Source organism: Pelodiscus sinensis, chromosome 1 (assembly GCF_052426305.1).
Source record: "Pelodiscus sinensis isolate ZL-2025 chromosome 1, ASM5242630v1, whole genome shotgun sequence".
Taxonomy (NCBI): domain Eukaryota; kingdom Metazoa; phylum Chordata; order Testudines; family Trionychidae; genus Pelodiscus; species Pelodiscus sinensis.
In genome coordinates this window covers 326,213,851-326,233,355 of record NC_143052.1, presented here as the reverse complement: position 1 = coordinate 326,233,355, position 19,505 = coordinate 326,213,851, and the positions used below count along the sequence as shown (strand labels likewise).

Sequence of the window (19,505 nt, the reverse complement as noted above, 5' to 3'; positions counted from 1 at the left end):
TGGTGTTAGTGGGGTATGTCCGGTGGTTGTTGGTAAGAATCATCTTGAGGTTAGGTGGTTGTCTATAGGGGTATGTCTACACTACCCCCCTAGTTCGAACTAGGGGGAGTAATGTAGTCATATGGAGTTGCAAATGAAGCCCGGGATTTGAATTTCCCGGGCTTCATTTGCATGAAGCTGGCCGGCGCCATTTTTAAATGCTGGCTAGTTCGGACTCCGTACCACGCTGCTACACGCGGCACGGACTAGCTAGTTCGGATTAGGCTTCCTAATCTGAACTAGCTGTACGCCTCGTGGTGTACAGCTAGTTCGGATTAGGAAGCCTAATCCAAACTAGCTAGTCCATGCCACGTGTAGCCGCGTGGCACGGAGTCTGAATTAGCTGGCATTTAAAAATGGCACCATCCGGCTTCATGCAAATGAAGCCCGGGAAATTCAAATTCCCGGGCTTCATTTTCAACTCCGTATGACTACATTACCCCCCCCAGTTCGAACTAGGGGGGTAGTGTAGACATACCCTAGGAGACTATGGGTCTGTCTCCCAGAGCCTCTCAGAGTTTAGTATCCTGTTCCAGTATAGGCTGTAGTTTATTGATAATGCGTAGGACGGGTTTAAGTTGGGGGCTGTTGGTGATGACAAGTAGTGTTCTATTGTTGGTTTTCTTGGGTCTGTCTTGAAGTAGATGGTTTCTGGGTATTCATCTGGCTCTTTCAATTTGTTTTTTTATTTCTCCGGGTGGGTAGTCGAGGTTTATAAATGCTTGGTAGAGACCCTGAAGTTTCTGGTCTCTGTTAGTGGGATTAGAGCAGATGCAATTGTATTGAAGGGCTTGGCTATAGACGATGGATTGATGGATAGTCCTGTTTTTTTGTTTCAGCTAGACCAGACTAACACAGCTACATATCTATTACTATTCTTAAAAGAATACAGTCTTGAGCTTCCACCCAGACAACCAACTCAGACATAATAAGAATCAATAAAATTCTTGTTCATCACTGAAAAAGTTCAACCAATCCCAAAGATTAGACACATTACACTTCAGGTTAATAAATATTTCAATCTTATCTGAATACACACTTATAACCAATTCTTATTAACTGAACCAAAATGTATTAAAAATGAAGAGAGAGAGTATATGTTACAAGATCATTATACTCACAAGTATCAATAATTCGTAGGTCAATTTCAAAGTAGAGATGATGAGTGTTAGAGTTGCAAAGAGTTATTTTAGAATTAGACCACATTTTGTAATCCAGTGTCCAAAATCAGGGTGATCAGGAATGGCAATGGAGACTTAAAAAAAAAAAAGATCCTGTAGATCCATTGGGTATGTCTACACAGCAACATTATTTCAAAATAACTTCAGAAATAATGTCGAAATACTTGGACTTCTTACTCCAACTCCTGTAACCCTCATTGTATGAGGAGTAAGGAAAGCCGGAAGAAGAGTGCTGTGTTTCGAAATAAGTGCTGTGTAGACGCTCCCAATTTTGAAATAAGCTATTTTGAAATAAGCTACGCAATTGACGTAGCTCAATTTGCATAGTTTATTTTGAGTTAAGGCCTGCTGAGTAGACACACACTTAGAGACTGACAAAAAAATGTAGATCGTATCATGAGCTTCTGTGGACACAACCCACTTCTTCAGATGAATGGAGCAAAGTGCCAAGAGGTTCAAATAAATAGCAGAAAAAGAAGAGATGGGGAGAGAAAGAGAAGGAATTTTTTTTGTCAGTTAGAGTGTCCGTGCTAAATTAGACTAATAGGGTACGTCTAGACTACATGACTCCATCGACGGAGCCATGTAAAATAGTTTACTTGGCATAGTCAAAGAAGCAGGAATTTAAATAATCACCACTTCGTTAAAATAAAAATGGCCTCTGCGCTGTGCCGATGATCAGCTGATCCGGCACAGCATGTCAGTCTAGACATGGCGCGGTTGACAAGGGAAGCCTTTGTCAACCACTCCGGTATGCCTCGTGAAACAGATCAGCTGATCGTCGGCACAGCGCGGCGGCCATTTTCATTTTAATGAAGCAGGGATTATTTAAATCCCCGCTTCTTTGACTATGCGGAGCCATGTAGTCTAGACATACCCATAGAGTGGTCTGTAAGTGCATGATACTTTGCCTTTGATGTCATTACGGTGTTGATTGTAGCAGCCCATCCAGTTCATGTCTTTGTTCAAACCTTGATTAAAAGTGTCAAATTTGCAAATGAAGGAAAGTTCCTCAGCTTCTCTCTCCAACTGGTTTTTGAAATTGCTTTGTAATGGTATAGTCACTTTTAGATCCATTAGTGAGTGCCCCTGAAAGTTAAAATGTTCCCCAACATATTTCTGTGTGTTACACAGAATATCAAATATCTGATTTGTGTTGATTAATTATTTGTTGTAGAGACTGTCCAGTTTGGCCAATATACATGGTAGAGGTGCATTGCTGGCACTTGATAGCATAGATCACATTCGTGGATGTGTCGTTGTATTAGCCCTCTAATGTGGTAGCTTATGTGGTTAGGTCCTGTGATGATGTCATTTGTATAGATGTGTGGGTAGAGTTGGCACCAGAGTTTATTGCAGCGGTGGGTTCCTGGGTGAATATGATGGAGATGTGCTGCATGGTTGCTGGAAAGAATTTGAGGTTAGGGGGTTATCTGTAGGTGAGGACTGGCCTGTCTCCCAAAGCCTGTGAGAGTGAGTGATCATTTTCCAGGATTGGTTGTAGACTATTAATGATGCACTGGAGGGGTTTAAGTTGGGGGGCTCTAGGTGATGACCTATGGTGCTCCATTATTTTGTTTGTTGGTCCTATCTTGAAGAAGCTGATGCCTGGGTACTGACCTGGCTCTGTTAATATGTTTTTTGACTTCCCCAGATGGGTATTTCAGTTTTAAGAATTTTTTATAGAAATCCTGTAGGTGTTTGTCTCTGTCTGTGGTATTGGAGCAACTCTGATTGTATCTTATGACCTGGATATAAACAATTGATTGAGAAATATGTCTTGGATGGAAGCTAGAGCCACGTAGGTAAGTATAGCAGTCAGTAGGTTTCCAGTATAAGTAATGGAAATGTGGCTGCTGTCTAATTGTACTGTAGTATCAAGGAAGTGGATCTCTCGTATGGACTGGTCCAAGCTAAGGCTGATGGTGGGGTGGAAGTTGTTGAAATACTGTGGAACTGTTCATGAGTCTCCTTCCCATGGGTCCATATGATGAAGATGTCATCAATGTAGTGTAAGTAGAGTAAGGGTGCTAGGAAGCACCAGCAGAGGAAACGCTGTTCGAGGTCAGCCATAGAGATGTTGGAATATTGTGGGACCATGTGTGTACCCAAAGCTGTGCTGCTGAAGTGAAGACATAAATTGTCCCCAAATTGGAAATAGTTGTGGGTGAGGACTGTCATGATTATGGGGATTAAGGGATTAACTACACCTAGCCAGGTGGAGTGACCAATAGGAATGTAGGTGGGACTTTTCCAACTGGGACAAAGGAATTTGGGGTTTTTTTTCTTGCTCCCTTTTGTCTCTCTGGGTATGTCTACACTACCCCGCTAGTGCGAACTAGCGGGGTAATGTATGCATACCGAACTTGCTAATGAAGCCCGGGATTTGAATTTCCCGGGCTTCATTAGCATAAAGCCGGCGCCGCCATTTTTAAAAGCCGGCTAGTGCGAACCCCGTGCCGCGCGGCTACACGCGGCACGGGCTAGATAGTTCAAACTACGTAACCATTCCGAACTATCTGTACTCCTCGTGAATTTTAACAGAATACAACAATAGGCAGGAACTGATTAACTACATTGTTAGCCTTCAACAATATATATGTAAACACACAAAATCAGAAACACTATCTACTATGTCTTTAAAGGTTGAATCTGGATCATTTTGCCTACAAGTTGCTTCACCCTTTTTGACTCTGAGAAACAGACATCGTACTGCAATAAATATTTAAATTTTTTAATGGAATCCCATGTGTAATGCTTTTTATTCAGAGATTCCATAGCATGTTACAGATATTCACTTAGGTTTAAACCACATGCCTACAAAATATAGTTAAGCGGTAGAGAGTAGCCATTTCACTGACCACTGACATGTGCTCATCTCTGGGACAGAACTCAGCAGCTGTTTATAGGACAGAAAGTAAGAAAGAGGGCTGTATTCAACTGCAACTGCAATTGAGCTTTAGATATGCAGTATAATGTACTAACAGCAAATTGTAATTGAGCAGGAAAGTGGTTAATCTTAGAAAAAATGCCATGGAATCTTTAATTGCTATAGTTTTGTGGTCAGTTTTGTGCCTCATGCTCTATTTTAAGCATGTACTTAAATCCATCTCTATTCAACAAAACATTTTTGTATGTGGTAAAAAATTATCATGAAAAGTTAAGCATATGATTGATGTGGGGCCTTTCCTTTCCTTCTGTCTAATTTTTGAAGTGTCAAAGGATTGTGCCTCCCTTGAGACACTTTTACAGACTGATAGCATTCACTCTGGACTTCCAACACTCCGGTCATCTGAAGAAGTGGGTTGCGCCCACGAAAGCTCATGATACCATCTACATGTTTTGTTAGTCTTTAAGGTGCTGCTAAATATTTGCTGGTTTTTACATTTTTCCTGCAAAGGAGCTGATAGTCAAATTAAATTTACATTTTCCTAGTTTGGTCCTTTTACCTTCCTCAGATTAACAGATAATTTGCACAATTAATGTATTATTTAATTGGATCTGCTTGGGGTTCTTGTCAACAATTCTTATTCAAAACACAAATACCATTGGCTAGGGTAATTTCAGAAATGAATGTCTCAGAGATAGCTCTGTTAGTCTGTAACTAAAAAAAACTTAAAAAAACAACAATGGCCCTGTAGCACCTTAGAGACTAACAAATATATATAAATACTATCATGAGTTTTCCTGTCATCTGAAGAAGTGGGTTGTGCCCACAAAAACTCATGATGCTATTTATATATTTTTGTTAATCTCTAAGGTTATGGCTACACTAGCCACCCTAGTTTGAACTAGGGTGGCTAATTCAGTCATTCGAACTTGCAAATGAAGCCCGGGATTTAAATATCCCGGGCTTCATTTGCATGTTTCCGGGCGCCGCCATTTTTAAATGCCCTATAGCTCGAACTACCTGCCTGCGGCTACATGCAGCACGGGCTAGGTAGGTCGAATTAACACTCTTAATTCAAACTACCGTTACTCCTAATTGCAGGAGGAGTAATGGCAGTTCAAATTAAGAGTGTTAATTCGAACTACCTAGCCCGTGCCGCGTGTAGCCGCGGGCAGGTAGTTCGAGCTACCGGCCATTTAAAAATGGCGGCGCCTGAGAACATGCAAATGAAGCCCAGGATATTTAAATTACGGGCTTCATTTGCAAGTTCGAATGACTACATTAGCCACCCTAGTTCGAACTAGGGTGGCTAGTGTAGCCATACCCTAAGGTGCTACAGGACTATTGTTGTTTTTTTAAGTTTTTTTCGGGAATAAAGACATTGTTAGCATTGTTTTGACAGTAATATTTCTGTCTTACAGGATGATGCTGATGTGGAATGGAAATTTGCTAGAGCTAAACTCTGGTTTTCCTACTTTGAGGAAGGGAGAACTCTTCCGGTACCCTTCAACCTAGTGCCTACTCCAAAATCTTTGCTTTATCTCTTACTCAGAATTAAAAAATGGATCTCCAAAGTGTTCCTATGCCATAAGAAAGGTTTTCAGGAAGATGCAGAGATGAATGAGGTAACTTTTCAATATAATACACCATGGATTAATTTTAAAAGTTAATAATAATTTTACTCTTTCACTGCTGTCAACCCCTTTTTGTAGGCAACTTACACTCCCTGTGCATTGGATAAGGGAGCCTGGCTGCCCGACTCTGGGCTGCAGATTCCACTGTGAGGCAGAGCCTCTTGAATTATGCTTTGGAATACTGAACCCAAGTCCCCCTAGTGGATCTAGCTTTAAAGTTTCAAAGTGTGGACCTCATTCTAAGTCTGTACCTTTTCCCTGTTCTCATTTTATGTGACATGCTTTTATCTGAAAAAAACTTCTGTTCTCTGATGTATTTAGGACACTAAAGTGCAACTGAGCTGATCTACTGCCTTATCTAATAGAATCACTCAGTCTGCGTCTAGACTGGCAAGTTTTTCCCCAAAAGCAGTTGCTTTTGCGGAAAAACTTGCCAGCTGTCCACACTGGCCGCTTGAATTTGCGCAAGAACACTGACGATCTAATGTAAGATTGTCAGTATTCTTGCGCAAATACTATGCTGCTCCTGCTCGGGAAAAAGCCCTCTTGCGCAAATGCAAATGCCAGTGTAGACAGCTAAAAACTGCCGGAAAAAAGCGCCAGTCTAGACGCGGATCTTGCAGAAAATAAAGCCTTTTCCAAAGAGGGAAAAGGGATCTTTAAGAAAAGGCTTTATTTTCCACAAGATCCACGTCTAGACTGGCGCTTTTTTCCGGCAAAGCTCCGTGCCAAAATAAAGCGGCAGCCATTTTTATGCTAATGAAGTGGGGGAGATTTAAATCCCTGCTTCATTAGCAATTGCGATATGTCTAATTTGCATCACTTTTACGAAAAATGAATGCAATCTAGATGTAGCCAGTATATATGTGCCATTGCTCCTCAAAAGGTCCCAGTGGTCCTGCAAGTGTAGCCACGCTGCTGCACCTTCTTTCGGAAAAAGATACGCGAATTGCGAAATGCAATTTGCATATCTTTTTCTGCTTTTTTTAAAGAGGCTTGTCTGAAATTTGGCCCATCTACACAGGGCCAAATTTTGGAAAAACTTCCTCTCTTGGAACATCCCTTATTTCTCATACAACGAGGAATACAGGGATGCTGAAAGAATATGTCAGTTTTTTCGAAAACTGTTCCCAAAAAGTGGATGCATTCCTTGGATATGGCATAGCTTTTCCGGGATACCGGAGGTATCCTGGAAAAGCTCTGCTGTGTAGATATAGCCACAGACTGTGCTTCACTGATCTTAGTTTCAGTTTGCACTGTCAGTGTAACAGTTAATTCTCATCCCCACCTTCCAGAACAGCCAAAAAGATTGTTTTCTTACACTGACTTCTACTTCTTCTGTTGCTGGAGGCAGCACAATTATCCCATCCTTGTCACCACTTGTTATATCATTTGGAGTTACAGAGTTTAGAAAGAAATCACTTGAAACACAGAGAGCTGTAAGCAGCTACAAGTGTCCATTTATTCCATAACAGAACTAACTAGAATCCATCCAAACTGGCTGGGCTGACCCCTAATGGCCTTAACTCAGTTAATATAACAACAAGATCTACAACAACCCAATACACAACAGTTACTTGCAAAATTAAACTAAATACATATATAATACCCACAATAAAATGCCACATTTTACTTTGGCCTGGTTTCTAATGACTTCAGCATTTGCAAACCTCTTGTCAAGTTACTAAGTGCAAAGTGATTTTACAGCATCCTTGGGTGAGAAGGATGTCACTGAAATGCACTAAATTGCAGCAGATATCCGTGCTGCTCAAAATGGGCCGATAACAAGAAACAATAACAACAAGGAGTTTTGTTTTCAATTTCAGGTACAATTTTCAAAAGCACATAAGGGACTTAGGAGTCATTAAAAGTAATTGGCACTTGTGCTTCCAAGTCACGTCTTCCAAATCTTGTCTTGCACCCTATCAGTATTGGCCAAGGAAACCAAGTTTCACCTTTAACTGAAACCATATTCAATCACAGGTGATACTATGATACTAATTATCATATCCTTGGCTATTATGGGCAAGCCCTCAGAACTCCAGTCCTGTTTGTGTAGATTAAAGTACCATCTCTGACAAAAAGCCATGTGGAATATAACCTGTTGTTTTCCATTAGCAGAGTTATTCTAGAATATCAAATGCTAAACAAGTGTACATTCTCTCCTATTAAGACAGCTATAAACATTTGACTAAATTAAAAAAAAAGAAATAAAGACTCTTCCACTAAAAAAGCCATAAATTCTCTGAGCTCACATCACCTGAATATTTAGGGTTCCCACCACCGTCTGAAACTGCTAACCAGTCAGTTTTGCTTTTGGAGATCCCTGTGGTTGGGAGCTGGCCCTACCTGCATCTATGACATGTCATCTCTCCCTACTTTAAAAGAAACAACAATAATTTTTGTTTCTAAAGACATTGTTTAGAATGACCATTATTAGTACATTATTTATCACTTTCCCTTTCTGGACATAGTAATGAATCATCTTCTCTCCCATCTAGACCAGGTATGAAAGATTCTTTATTATTGTTTTCATTTCATCCTCAGAATGTCATCCACAATCTGCCTCCTAATAAGCTTTGCAAACTGTTAACCAGTTGAGCTGAAGATACTCAAAAAAGTAGTTTCAGTGGGCTAACTGAACAGTTTAAGGGTATGCAGGATCTGACCCAAAACTCAATGGCTGTGTCTACACTGGGCCACTTATTCCAGAAAAGCAGCCACTTTTCCGGAATAACTTGAAAGCTGTCTACACTGGCTGCTTGCTTTTCCGGAAAAGCACTGACGATCTACTGTAAAATTGTCAGTGCTTTTCTGGAAAAACTATGCTGCTCCCATTCGGGAAAAAGTCCTTTTCCAGAAAAACTATTCCGGAAAAGGGCCAGTGTAGACAGCACAGTAGTCTTTTCCGCAAAAAAGCCCCGATCGCGAAAATGACGATCGGGGCTTTTTTCCGGAAAAGCGCGTCTACATTGGCCACGGACGCTTTTCCGGAAAAAGCGCTTTTCCGGAAAAGCATCCTGCCAATGTAGACGCTCTTTTCCCGGAAATACTTATAACGGAAAACTGTTTCCTTTTAAGCATTTCCGGAAAAGGGTGCCAATGTAGACACAGCCCATGTTTTTTACAAATAGATCCTTTCTGCTATTGCTATTGCAGGAGCAGCAGCACAATAACAGTAAAAAGGAAAGCTGCATAGAGAAAATGTGGAAATTCTGTATGGAATGCCAACTCTTCTCATATTGCCATAGGCAGGAGACAAAGCCAGACCTTTGGGGTGTGTCTAGACTGCACCCGGAGCTCAAAATAAGCTGTGCAATTTGGACTTTGCAATTTGCGTAGCTTATTTTGAGGCAATTTCAAAATAATTTATTTTGAAATTTGGCACTGTCTTACACAGCACTTATTTTGAAATAAATCGCTATTCTGAAAAGTCCTTTACTCCTTTTGGAATGAGGTTTATAGGGTCGTTGGAATAGTTGAGCCCATAATATTCTGAAATAACGGGCACGCTGAAAAGACATGGAATAGCTAGAGGAATCCCGAAATAGTGCTGCAGTGTTTACATAGATTTAGTGTTAATTGGGGAAGTAGCTTAAGTGGAACTCATAAAGTAGCATACTACAAACAAGTTTCTTTAGACCCACCTAACATTTAGAAATAAAGGCACAACATATGTTCCCTTCCATGGTATTTCCTCCTCTCTGTGCAGCAATAATTCAGGAAATGGTGCCCTAAAGGCTGTAATCCAGGCCATAATTCAATGTTATCCACTCCCCACATTTCTCTTAATTCTTGGTGCCTCATCACTGGAGCAGCATGATCTTTGCATCTCCTGGGACAGAGACAACCAACTCTGAACAGAGCCAAAGGAGACATCTGCCTGTGTGCAGCCTGCCTCAACTTTTTCATCCAGGTTCCTTTGGCTTTCTTCCCTTTATGGCAACTAATCAGCCTGGATCTGAAGTGACATTTTACAAGTGAAGAATCAAAAAATAGTAGTTTATTTTAAAATTACATTCATTGGTTTTAACCTTAGAATCAAAATTCTTTATGAAGTATAAAGTTCAGCTTCTCCACAAACTGGATTCAAAAGCCAGGAAATCAGTTAATTTTTCTGACTAAGGGAATGTCGACAGTATGGTGTTCTGAGTGAGCAGACATCTTTAAGTATGGCCTTTCATAAAAGAAATAAGGAGCAACTTAAGGATGCTTACTTAATAGAAAATTAATTCAAATGTTGTATCATATTAGCATGCCTTTGCTGACTCTAAAATACAATGTTGAAAAGTGCCTTTTGATTTTGATGCCCAAAATGAGCAACTTGGTCATACTTTTGAGATGGGCTGTATTTTCAAACTCCAGTTGAAGTGCATAGGAATTGCTGAAGTTCAGCACTTCTGAAAATCAGGCTCATGTTGTCTCAAGTTGGCCAGCAAAAAAATGGCATTCAAAACCAGCAGCCTTTTTTGAAAATGTGTCTGTCTGACATTATCAAAGTATAATACAACACTGCTACCATAATAGGCATGGTTTACTTTTTTAAAAAGTGTTGATTGTTTTTTAATGATAGAAAACAATGAGATATAACAGTATGGACACAATACTAAGGTTATGTTTACCCAGCAAAGACAAACCTGCAGCTTACCCAGGCCAGGCAACTGCGGTTCACGGGGTTCTCGATCTGGGGTCAGGCTAAAGCCCAGGTTCTAGGACCCTACAAGATGGGAGGTTCCTATGCCTCAGGCTCCAGCATGACCCTAGAAGTGCAAAAAGCAATGTAACATCCCCTCAGCCTGAGCCCTGTGAGCCTGAATCAGCTGGCATGGGACAGCTGCAGTTTTTTCTTTGCTGTGTAGACATTACCTAAGAATTTGTCCATGCTTACCTGGGGATGGTGCTATACCAATCAATCTAGTGGGGGTTGATTTAGCAGGTCTAGTGAAGATCTGCTAAATTGACTGCAGATCACTCTTCCACCAACTCTGGTATTTAACTGAAATGAGAAGCATAAGGTAATGTCAACAAGAGAGTTTCTCCATCTAATCAATATGTTATAGACACCACAGTAGTCAACCTAAAATACATCAGCTCTGGCTACATAATTCACATAGCTGGAGCTGCGTAACTTAGGCCTATGTAGACCAGGCCTATGTAACCAAAGTTGTGAACTACTCTACCTTTTCTTTCACATAACACTTCTGTAGCAATCACCTGTCTCTCACTCATTTGTTTCCCTTAAAAAAAAAAGAGAGAGAGACTGTATTATTTAGGCTATATCTAGACAACAGGGTTTTTTAGAAAAAAAGTGGGCTTTTTTTGAAAAAAAAATCACTTGCGGCTAGACTGCCACCACATTCTCTCAAAATTAAATTGAAAGAACGCAGTGGTTTTTTCAACAGCGGTAAACCTCATTTTATGAGGAAGAACGTCTTTTTTTGAAAGAGCTCCTTCGAAAAAAGGAGTCTTTGACTGCAAAGAGGGCTTTTTCGAAAGAGAGCATCCAGATTGCCTAGGTGTTCTCTTTCGAAAAAGCGGATCGTTTTTTGAAAAAAGTTGTGGCTGTCTAGACAATCTCTTTTGAAAAAAGCTTTTTCAAAAGCTTCTTTTGAAAAGGCTTCTTTTGAAAGAAGCATGTAGTTTAGACGTACCCATACATTTCCACATAAATATGTATGACTTATAGTGGTAGGCCCTGAGTCAGCAAAACACTTAAGTATGTATTTAAAATTAAGCACATCTCTAAGTTCTTTGCTGAACTTTGGTGACTACACTCTTATCAGGCACACAGAAAATCCATCAATGGTACTCCTTTATGCTTTCTCTAAATACTTATGTGCTGGCTGTGATTACACGCTTGGTAAATCTTTGTCATTTTAGTGGCAAACTTAATTTACTTTCTGAGTAATTTTCAGGAGAGAAAATGCTTCAGCCATGAAGCTCAAAGAAAGAGCTTCCATACCTGATATAAGAGTAAAATGCAGTTGTAATCCTAGCATTCCCTGCCACCAAGTGGTTTAACAAAGTTATGCAATGCGTTATATATCTCATCTCTACAGGCAGTCCCCGGGTTACGTACAAGATAGGGACTGTAGGTTTGTTCTTAAGTTGAATCTGTATGTAAGTCGGAACTGGCGTCCAGATTCAGCCGCTGCTGAAACTGACCAGCGGCTGACAACAGGAAGCCCGAGGCAGAGTTGCTCTGCCCCGAGCTTCCTGGAATCAGCCTCTGATCAGTTTCATCAGGCTGAATCTGGACGCCAGTTCTGACTTACATACAGATTCAACTTAAGAACAAACCTACAGTCCCTATCTTGCATTTCCCCAGGCGTCCCCAAGTCAGCTGCTGCCTCAAGAGCAACTCTGCCTCGGGCTTCCTGTAGTCAGCGCTGGTCAGTTTCAGCAGCGGCTGAGTTGGGGACGCCTGGGGCAGAGCAGCTGGGGTGCTCCTGGGTTGCTCCAGTAGCGCCGCCCCTCGGCGCTACTAGACCAACCCAGAAGCACCCAAGCTGCTCTGCCCCAGGCGTCCTGATTCAGCCGCTGCTGAAACTGACCAGCAGCGGCTGAATCAGGACGCCTGGGGCAGAGCAGCTGGGGTGCCGCCGGGTTGGTCCAGTAGCGCCCAGAGCGGTGCTGCGGGACCAACCAGCAGCACCCCAGCTGCTCTACCACAGGCGTCCGGAGAAAAGCCTGGTCTGCTGGCGGGGGGGGGGGGGCGCACTAGCTGCACCACTTCCCCCCTCCCCCCCCAGCAGACCAGGGAGACGCAGGCGGCGGACCGAGACTCACCGCGGTCCCGCCGCCCGGGTCCTCCGCGGCTTTCATAGAATCATAGAATAATAGGACTGGAAGGGACCTCAAGAGGTCATCGAGTCCAGACCCCCCGCCCTCAAGGCTTTGCTCTGCATCTCCCTGGTCTGCTGGTCTGCTGGAGACCAGCAGACCAGGGAGACAGGGAGCAACGCTGCGGAGCACGCGGTCAGCGGGACAGCCCAGACGCGCTGCGGCTGTCCCGCTGCCAGTGTCCTCTGAGGCTTTGCTCCCCGTCTCCCTGGTCTGCTGGTCTCCAGACGCGCCGCGGCTGTCCCGCTGCCGGCATCCTCTGAGGCTTTGCTCCCCATCTCCATGGTCTGCTGGGGGGGCTCCCTTCCCCCCCAGCAGACTAGGGAGACACGGAGCAGCTTTTCTTGCCCCGGAGGACGCGGGCGGCGGGACCGCGGTGCATCTGGGGCTTTGCTCCCCGTCTCCCTGGTCTGCTGGTCTCCAGATGCGCCGCGGCTGTCCCGCTGCCCGCGTTCTCCGTGGCTTTGCTCAGCATCTCCCTGGTCTGCTGGGGGGGCTCCCTTCCCCCCCAGCAGACCAGCGAGACGCGGAGCAGCTTTTCTCGCCCCAGAGGACGCGGGCAGCGGGACCGCGGTGCATCTGGGCGTCCCGCTGCTCCCGTCCTCCAGGGCGAGAAAAATCCCATTCGTAACTGTGGATCCGACGTAAGTCAGATCTGCGTAACTCGGGGACTGCCTGTATTGCTCATTGTGGACTGATTTAACAAACTTATACACCTTTATATGGCACTTGATTTACCAGCCTAAATTAAATGCATTTCCCTTTTTCTGTGCTCTGTCAACTTTGGACTCAGTTAATACAAAGTCTATTGCAGATTATATTATATATTATATATTATATATTGCAGATTATATCCTGCCAACAGAGGGGAATGTGTAGTAGAGTGTTAATGATAGAATAAAGGTAGTGCAGTATGCCATTTATTTCTATCCTTCTTCACCAGGTGTTATGAACATTGTACAGGACATAGACACTAACTCCATGGGGAACTAACTCCATATCTCTGGAACTCAAGCAACCACTAAAAAAATAGGGAGTGCTCAGCACCTGCAGAGCCAGATTAATCTTTTGTGGACTCTAGTGTCCAGACCATAGTTCCCCTCCCCCTGCTCCACCTGCACTCATCCCTGAGACCTCATCCCCACTTATCCTTTCCCCCCTAAGGCCCTAACCTTGCCCTGTCTCGGATGCCCTTCCCACTACTTGCACGGGGTGGTCATGGGGCAGTGAGGAGCACCAGCACAAAAAAAAGTCAGCACCTGTAACACAGAAGACTACATAGAATCATAGAATACTAGCACTGGAAGGGACCTCGAGAGGTCATCGAGTCCAGGCCCCTGTGCTCATAGCAGGACCAAATACTGTCTAGACCATCCCTGATAGACATTTATCTAACCTACTCTTAAATATCTCCAGAGATGGAGATTCCACAACCTCCCTGGGCAATTTATTCCAGTGTTTGACTACTCTGACAGTTACGAACTTTTTCCTAATGTCCAACCTAAACCTCCCTTACTGCAGTGTAAGCCCATTGCTTCTTGTTCTATCCTCAGAGGCCAAGATGAACAAGTTTTCTCCCTCCTACTTATGACACCCTTTTGGATACCTGAAAACTGATATCATGTCCCCCTTCAATCTTCTCTTTTCTAAACTAAACAGACCCAATTCTTTCAGTCTTCTTTCATAGGTCATGTTCTCTAGACCTTTAATCATTCTCTGCTCTTCTCTGGACCCTCTCCAAATTCTCCACATCCGTCTTGAAATGCGGTGCCCAGAACTGGACACAATACTCAAACTGAGGCCTAACTAGCACAGAGTAGAGCGGATGAATGACTTCTCGTGTCTTGCTCACAACACACCTGTTAATGCATCCTAGAATCATGTTTGCTTTTTTTTTGCAACAGCATCACGCTGCTGACTCATATTCAGCTTATGGTCCACTATAACCCCTAGATCCCTTTCTGATGTACTCCTTCCTAGATAGTCACTTCCCATTCTGTATGTGTGAAACTGATTGTTCCTTCCTAAGTGGAGCACTTTGCATTTGTCTTTATTAAACTTCATCCTGTTTACCTCAGACCATTTCTCCAATTTTTCCAGATCATTTTGAATTATGACCCTATCCTCCAGAGCAGTCGCAACCCCTCCCAGCTTGTTATCATCTGCAAACTTAATAAGCATACTTTCTATGCCAATATCTAAATCATTGATGAAGATATTGAAGAGAGACGGTCCCGAAACAGACCCCAGCGGAACCCCACTTGTTATACCTTTCCAGCAGGATTGTGAATCATTAATAACTACTCTCTAAGTATGGTTATCCACCCAGTTTTGCACCCACTTAATATTAGCCCCATCTAAGTTGTATTTGCCTAGTTTATTGATAAGAATATCATGCAAGACTGTATCATTGCAGGAGAAGTAATGGTAGTTCGAATGAGGAGCTTTAGTTTGAAATACCTAGCCTGTGTTGCGTGTAGTCGTGGGCAGGTAGTTCAAACTTCCATGTATTTAAAAATGGCGGTGCCCGGGAATATGCAGATGAAGCCCGGGATATTTAAATCCCGGGCTTCATTTGCAAGTTCATATGACTACATTAGCGACCCTAGTCTAAACTAGGGTGGTTAGTGTAGACATAGCCTAAGTGCAGAAGATGGGGGCCCGTAAGAGACCTTAAATACCTTGCCTCTCAGGGCTGTCCTTAGGATTTATGGTGTCCTAAGCAGGATTATTAAACTGGAGCCCCATGCCTGACTTGCAATTCCATCCGTATCCCCTTCCTTTCCCTTTCCAGAGACCCCAGCATCCAATCCCCTCCCTCAGACTATGCTGCAGGCAGCACATTCAGCCCTCTCTAGGACCCAGCCCTGCTGTTACATGTGTAATCCATCCACCGGGTAGGCCTGGCAGCAACTAGGGCCGGGTTCAATATCTAGAGCTATGTCTACACTGGCAGGTTATTGCACAAGAACAGCTGTTCTTCCGGAAAGCATCCACAGTGCACACCTGCTCTTGTGCAAGAAGATGTACAAGATAGCGTGGTAAGAGAGGGCTTCTTGTATAAGAGCTACGCTCTATTTTAACAGGTGTAAGCCCTCTTGTTCAGGAGCTCTTGCACAAGAGGGCAGTGTGGAAGCTCAGCAGGGATTTCTTGCGCAAGAAACCCTATGGCTAAAATAGCCATCAGAGCTTTCTTGTGCAAGAGAACATCCACACGGCAATGGATGCTCTTGCACAAAAGCACAGTTCGCACACGGCAGTGTGGACGTTTTCTTGCACAAGATGTTCTTGCACAAGAAGCCACCAGTGTAGACATAGCCTAGGGGTCCATCTCACACAGAACCGGCTTGAGCCCCCACCCAGTAGCCTGGGAAATTCACATACCCCTGGGCGCCTCTGAGAGGCAATGCTTCCCCACTTGCAAGCACAGAGTGAAGAAAAGAAACTTTTAATGAAAGAGAGAGAAGTCACATGGCATTATCTTGGGAAAATACCACAACAGAGTTCAATTACCCAAACTTTCTCTGTACCCCACTTCAGATGCCCCACTTACAGCTCTTTCCAGTCAGTGCAGACCCTGACACATTATCCAGATGACTCCCCTCCTTGAGCCTGAGGCAAGGCCACCTTTGTGCTACTCCTGGTCTACATCTACACTGGCAGCTTCTTGCGCAAGAACTCTTTTGTGGAAGAGTTCTTGTGCAAAAACTCTTCCACAAGAGAGTGTCTACACTGCCATGTGCTTTTGAGCAAGACATGTGCTTTTGCGCAAGAGCATCCATGGCAGTATAGACGCTCTCCTGTGCAAGAAAGCTCTAATGGCCATTTTAATCATAGGGGCTTCTTGTGCAAGAAATTCATGTTGCTGTCTACACTGGCCTCTTCTGGAAGAGCTTTTGCACAAGAGGGTTTATTCCTTGTGGGTAGGAATAACTCTTCCGGAAGAAGCCCTGTTTTCCCACACTGTACTGTAAATTTACTTCTGGAAGAATGCTCATGCAGTGTAGACAGCCGGCAAGTCTTTATGGAAGAACAGCTGTTCTTGCGCAAGAAGCTGCCAGTGTAGACGTAGCCCTGGGCAGCTTCCTGCGCAAGAACATCTTGCGCAAGGGTTCTTGTACAAGAAGTCTTGTGCAAGAAAACGTCCACACTGCCATGTGCGAGCTGTGCTTTTGTGCAAGAGCTCCCATGGCAGTGTGGACACACTCTTGCGCAAGAAAGCTCTAATGGCCATTTTAGCCATAGGGCTTTCTTGCACAAGAAATCCCTGCCGAGCTTTCACATTGCCCTCTTGCACAAGAGCTCCTGCGCAAGAGGGCTTACACCTGATAAAAAAGAGAGTAACTCTTGCGCAAGGAACCCTCTCTTACCATGCTGTACTGTAAATTTCCTTGTGCAAGAGCGGGCAGGCAATGTGGACAGTTTTCCGTTATAAGTATTTCTGGAAAAAGCGTGTCTACATTGGCAGGATGATTTTCCGGAAAAGCGTCCATGGCCAATGTAGATGAGCTTTTCCGGAAAAAAGCCCCGATCGTCATTTTTGCGATCGGAGCTTTTTTGTGGAAAAGACTACTGTGCTGTCTACACTGGCCCTTTTCCGGAATAGTTTTTCTGGAAAAGGACTTTTGCCCGAACGGGAGCAGCATAGTTTTTCCGGAAAAACACTGACAATTTTACAGTAGATCGTCATTGCTTTTCCGGAAAAGCAAGCGGCCAGTGTAGACAGCTGGCAAGTTATTCCAGAAAAGCGGCAAGTTATTCCAGAATAAGTGGCCCACTGTAGACATAGCCATGGAGTCTGCTTTCGGTCTGTCCATTAACCACGGGGAAAGGGGCAGGTTGAGCCAGTCTTTCAGCTCTCCCACCTGGCAGGCATGAAGCAGGCTGACTCAGCCCTCAAGCCCTTTCCACCCCAACTCAGTTCACTCAACTCTGGCGGGGGGGGAGGCTTGTTCCTCTGAGACCTCTTACAATGATGGTATCTCTCCTGCAAGCACTGGTGTCATATTTACAGTTCCCACATTTAGGGGTAGCATGATTTGTGACCTCCACAACAGCCCCAAATTATTTTCAATACACCACATTCCATTCCAACATTAATCCTCCATCAGCCCTAGCTGAAGTGGATTTACATAACCACATCTCGGATTCCTTCCCCTTCCTGGCATGAGCAATATTTACATATCAACAGTTAACAGTTAATTATCTTGCAGAGCTAAACAATTGGGCTACGTCTGCACTCTTTTGTGGAAGAGTTCTTCTGCAAAAACTCTTCCAGAAGAGAGCATATACACTGGCATGTGCTTTTGTGCAAGAGATGTGCTTTTGCACAAGAGCATCCATGGCAGTGTAAATGCTCCCTTGTGCAAGAAAGCTCTGATGGCCATTTTAACCATAGGGCTTTCTTGTGCAAGAAATTCATTTTGCCTGTCTAGACTGGCCTCTTGTGCAAGAACAGTTGTGCAAAAGGGCTTATTCCTGAGTGGGAGCATCAGAGTTCTGGCGCGAGAAGCCCTGATTTCATACATTAGAACGTCAGTTTACTTGCGCAAGAGCACGCAGCCAGTGTAGACAGGCAGCAAGTTTTTGTGCAAGAGCGGCTGCTTTTGCGCAAGATCACTCAGTGTAGACACAGCCTTGGAGTGAGCATACCCACCCCCCAGGGCAGCTCTCCTTTTAGCTGGCTGATAGCAGGCAGTAGTTTAGCCCCTGCTTACACACACTCCACTGCTTCCGTCCATCCTGGGAGATAATTTTACATTTATAACAATGTTTAGTTCTTTTAGACAGCTAATAGATAATCATGTTATATAACCCAATAGTCATATTTTAACAAGACCATGAAATGATTTACACAAAAATATTGCTTATATAATTCATCTGTTAATCCCCCCATCTCACAGATACACACAAAGTTAAACTAAGAAATATTTTGATGCATAAAAACAACAGGAAAATTCTGCTTTATTTACACTAGGGTAACTCCATTATTTTACTGGCATTATTTTGGATTTACAGTGGATGTGAAAGGAAAGTTTGCTTTTGAATTCTAGGAAGCAAGCTATATTAAATAATCCATGACAAAAAGCTGATATCATTTCATAACAAGGTTAATTGGAGGAAATTAACCAGGAAACTGACCAGGGGCTGACTACAGGAAGCCTGAGGCAGAGTTGCTCTGCCCTGGGCTTCCTGGAATCAGCTGCTGATCAGTTTCAGCAGCAGCTGACTTGGGGATGCCTGGGGTTCTTAAGTTGAATCTGTATGTAAGTCAGAACTGCTGTCCAGATTCAGCCGCTGTTGAAACTGATCAGTTTCAGCAGTGGCTGAATCTGGATGCCAGTTCCCACTTACATACAGATTCAACTTAAGAACAAACCTACAGTCCCTATCTTGTACGTAACCCGGGGGCTGCCTGTATTCCATTCTGAAATTTTCTTTTATGTTCCTTTTTTTTTTAGTTGGATGTCATTTTTGTGCTTTGCTAATTTGGTTGTTACCTACTCATTGGGACATTGGTTCAGGAAAACAATTAAAGACTTAGTTGTCTGCACATCAGGTTTAGGTGCTACAATGGGCCACCAAAATCTCACCCTGCTTAGATGCTCTCTTGCCCTGTAAGCAGCTACACTCACTTACTACCTTGATTTCTGCTATAAAAGTCTCCTAGCCACCTGTGTTTCTGTTGCTGAGCATGCACACTGCTGACTCAATAGGCTCTGGGTGCCTATCTCACACCTAAGCCCAAGTTTGAGCTTTAAACCAGGTAAACATAAATGCTGCCCTGCCTACCTTGTCTGTGGGGCCCAATCTGGCAGATATGCACTCAGAATGCCTAACTCCCACACAAAAGAACCAGGTTTCCTTTATAACCTTTAACCTAATAGGTAGTATATTCCCCCACAAACTGCATCTGAC

At 43.5% G+C, this 19,505-nt stretch overlaps 1 protein-coding gene across 2 annotated transcripts in view; it reads left to right on the top strand.

Moving 5' to 3' along the window:
• TRPC6 (transient receptor potential cation channel subfamily C member 6) overlaps positions 1-19,505 on the top strand; it is a 158,128-nt gene that overhangs the window by 126,714 nt on the left and 11,909 nt on the right. For both annotated transcript variants that reach the window (XM_075919281.2, XM_075919280.2), the window contains exon 9: positions 5,532-5,735. In XM_075919281.2, the coding sequence (XP_075775396.1) occupies positions 5,532-5,735 (204 nt within the window). The remainder of the gene's footprint in view (positions 1-5,531; positions 5,736-19,505) is intronic.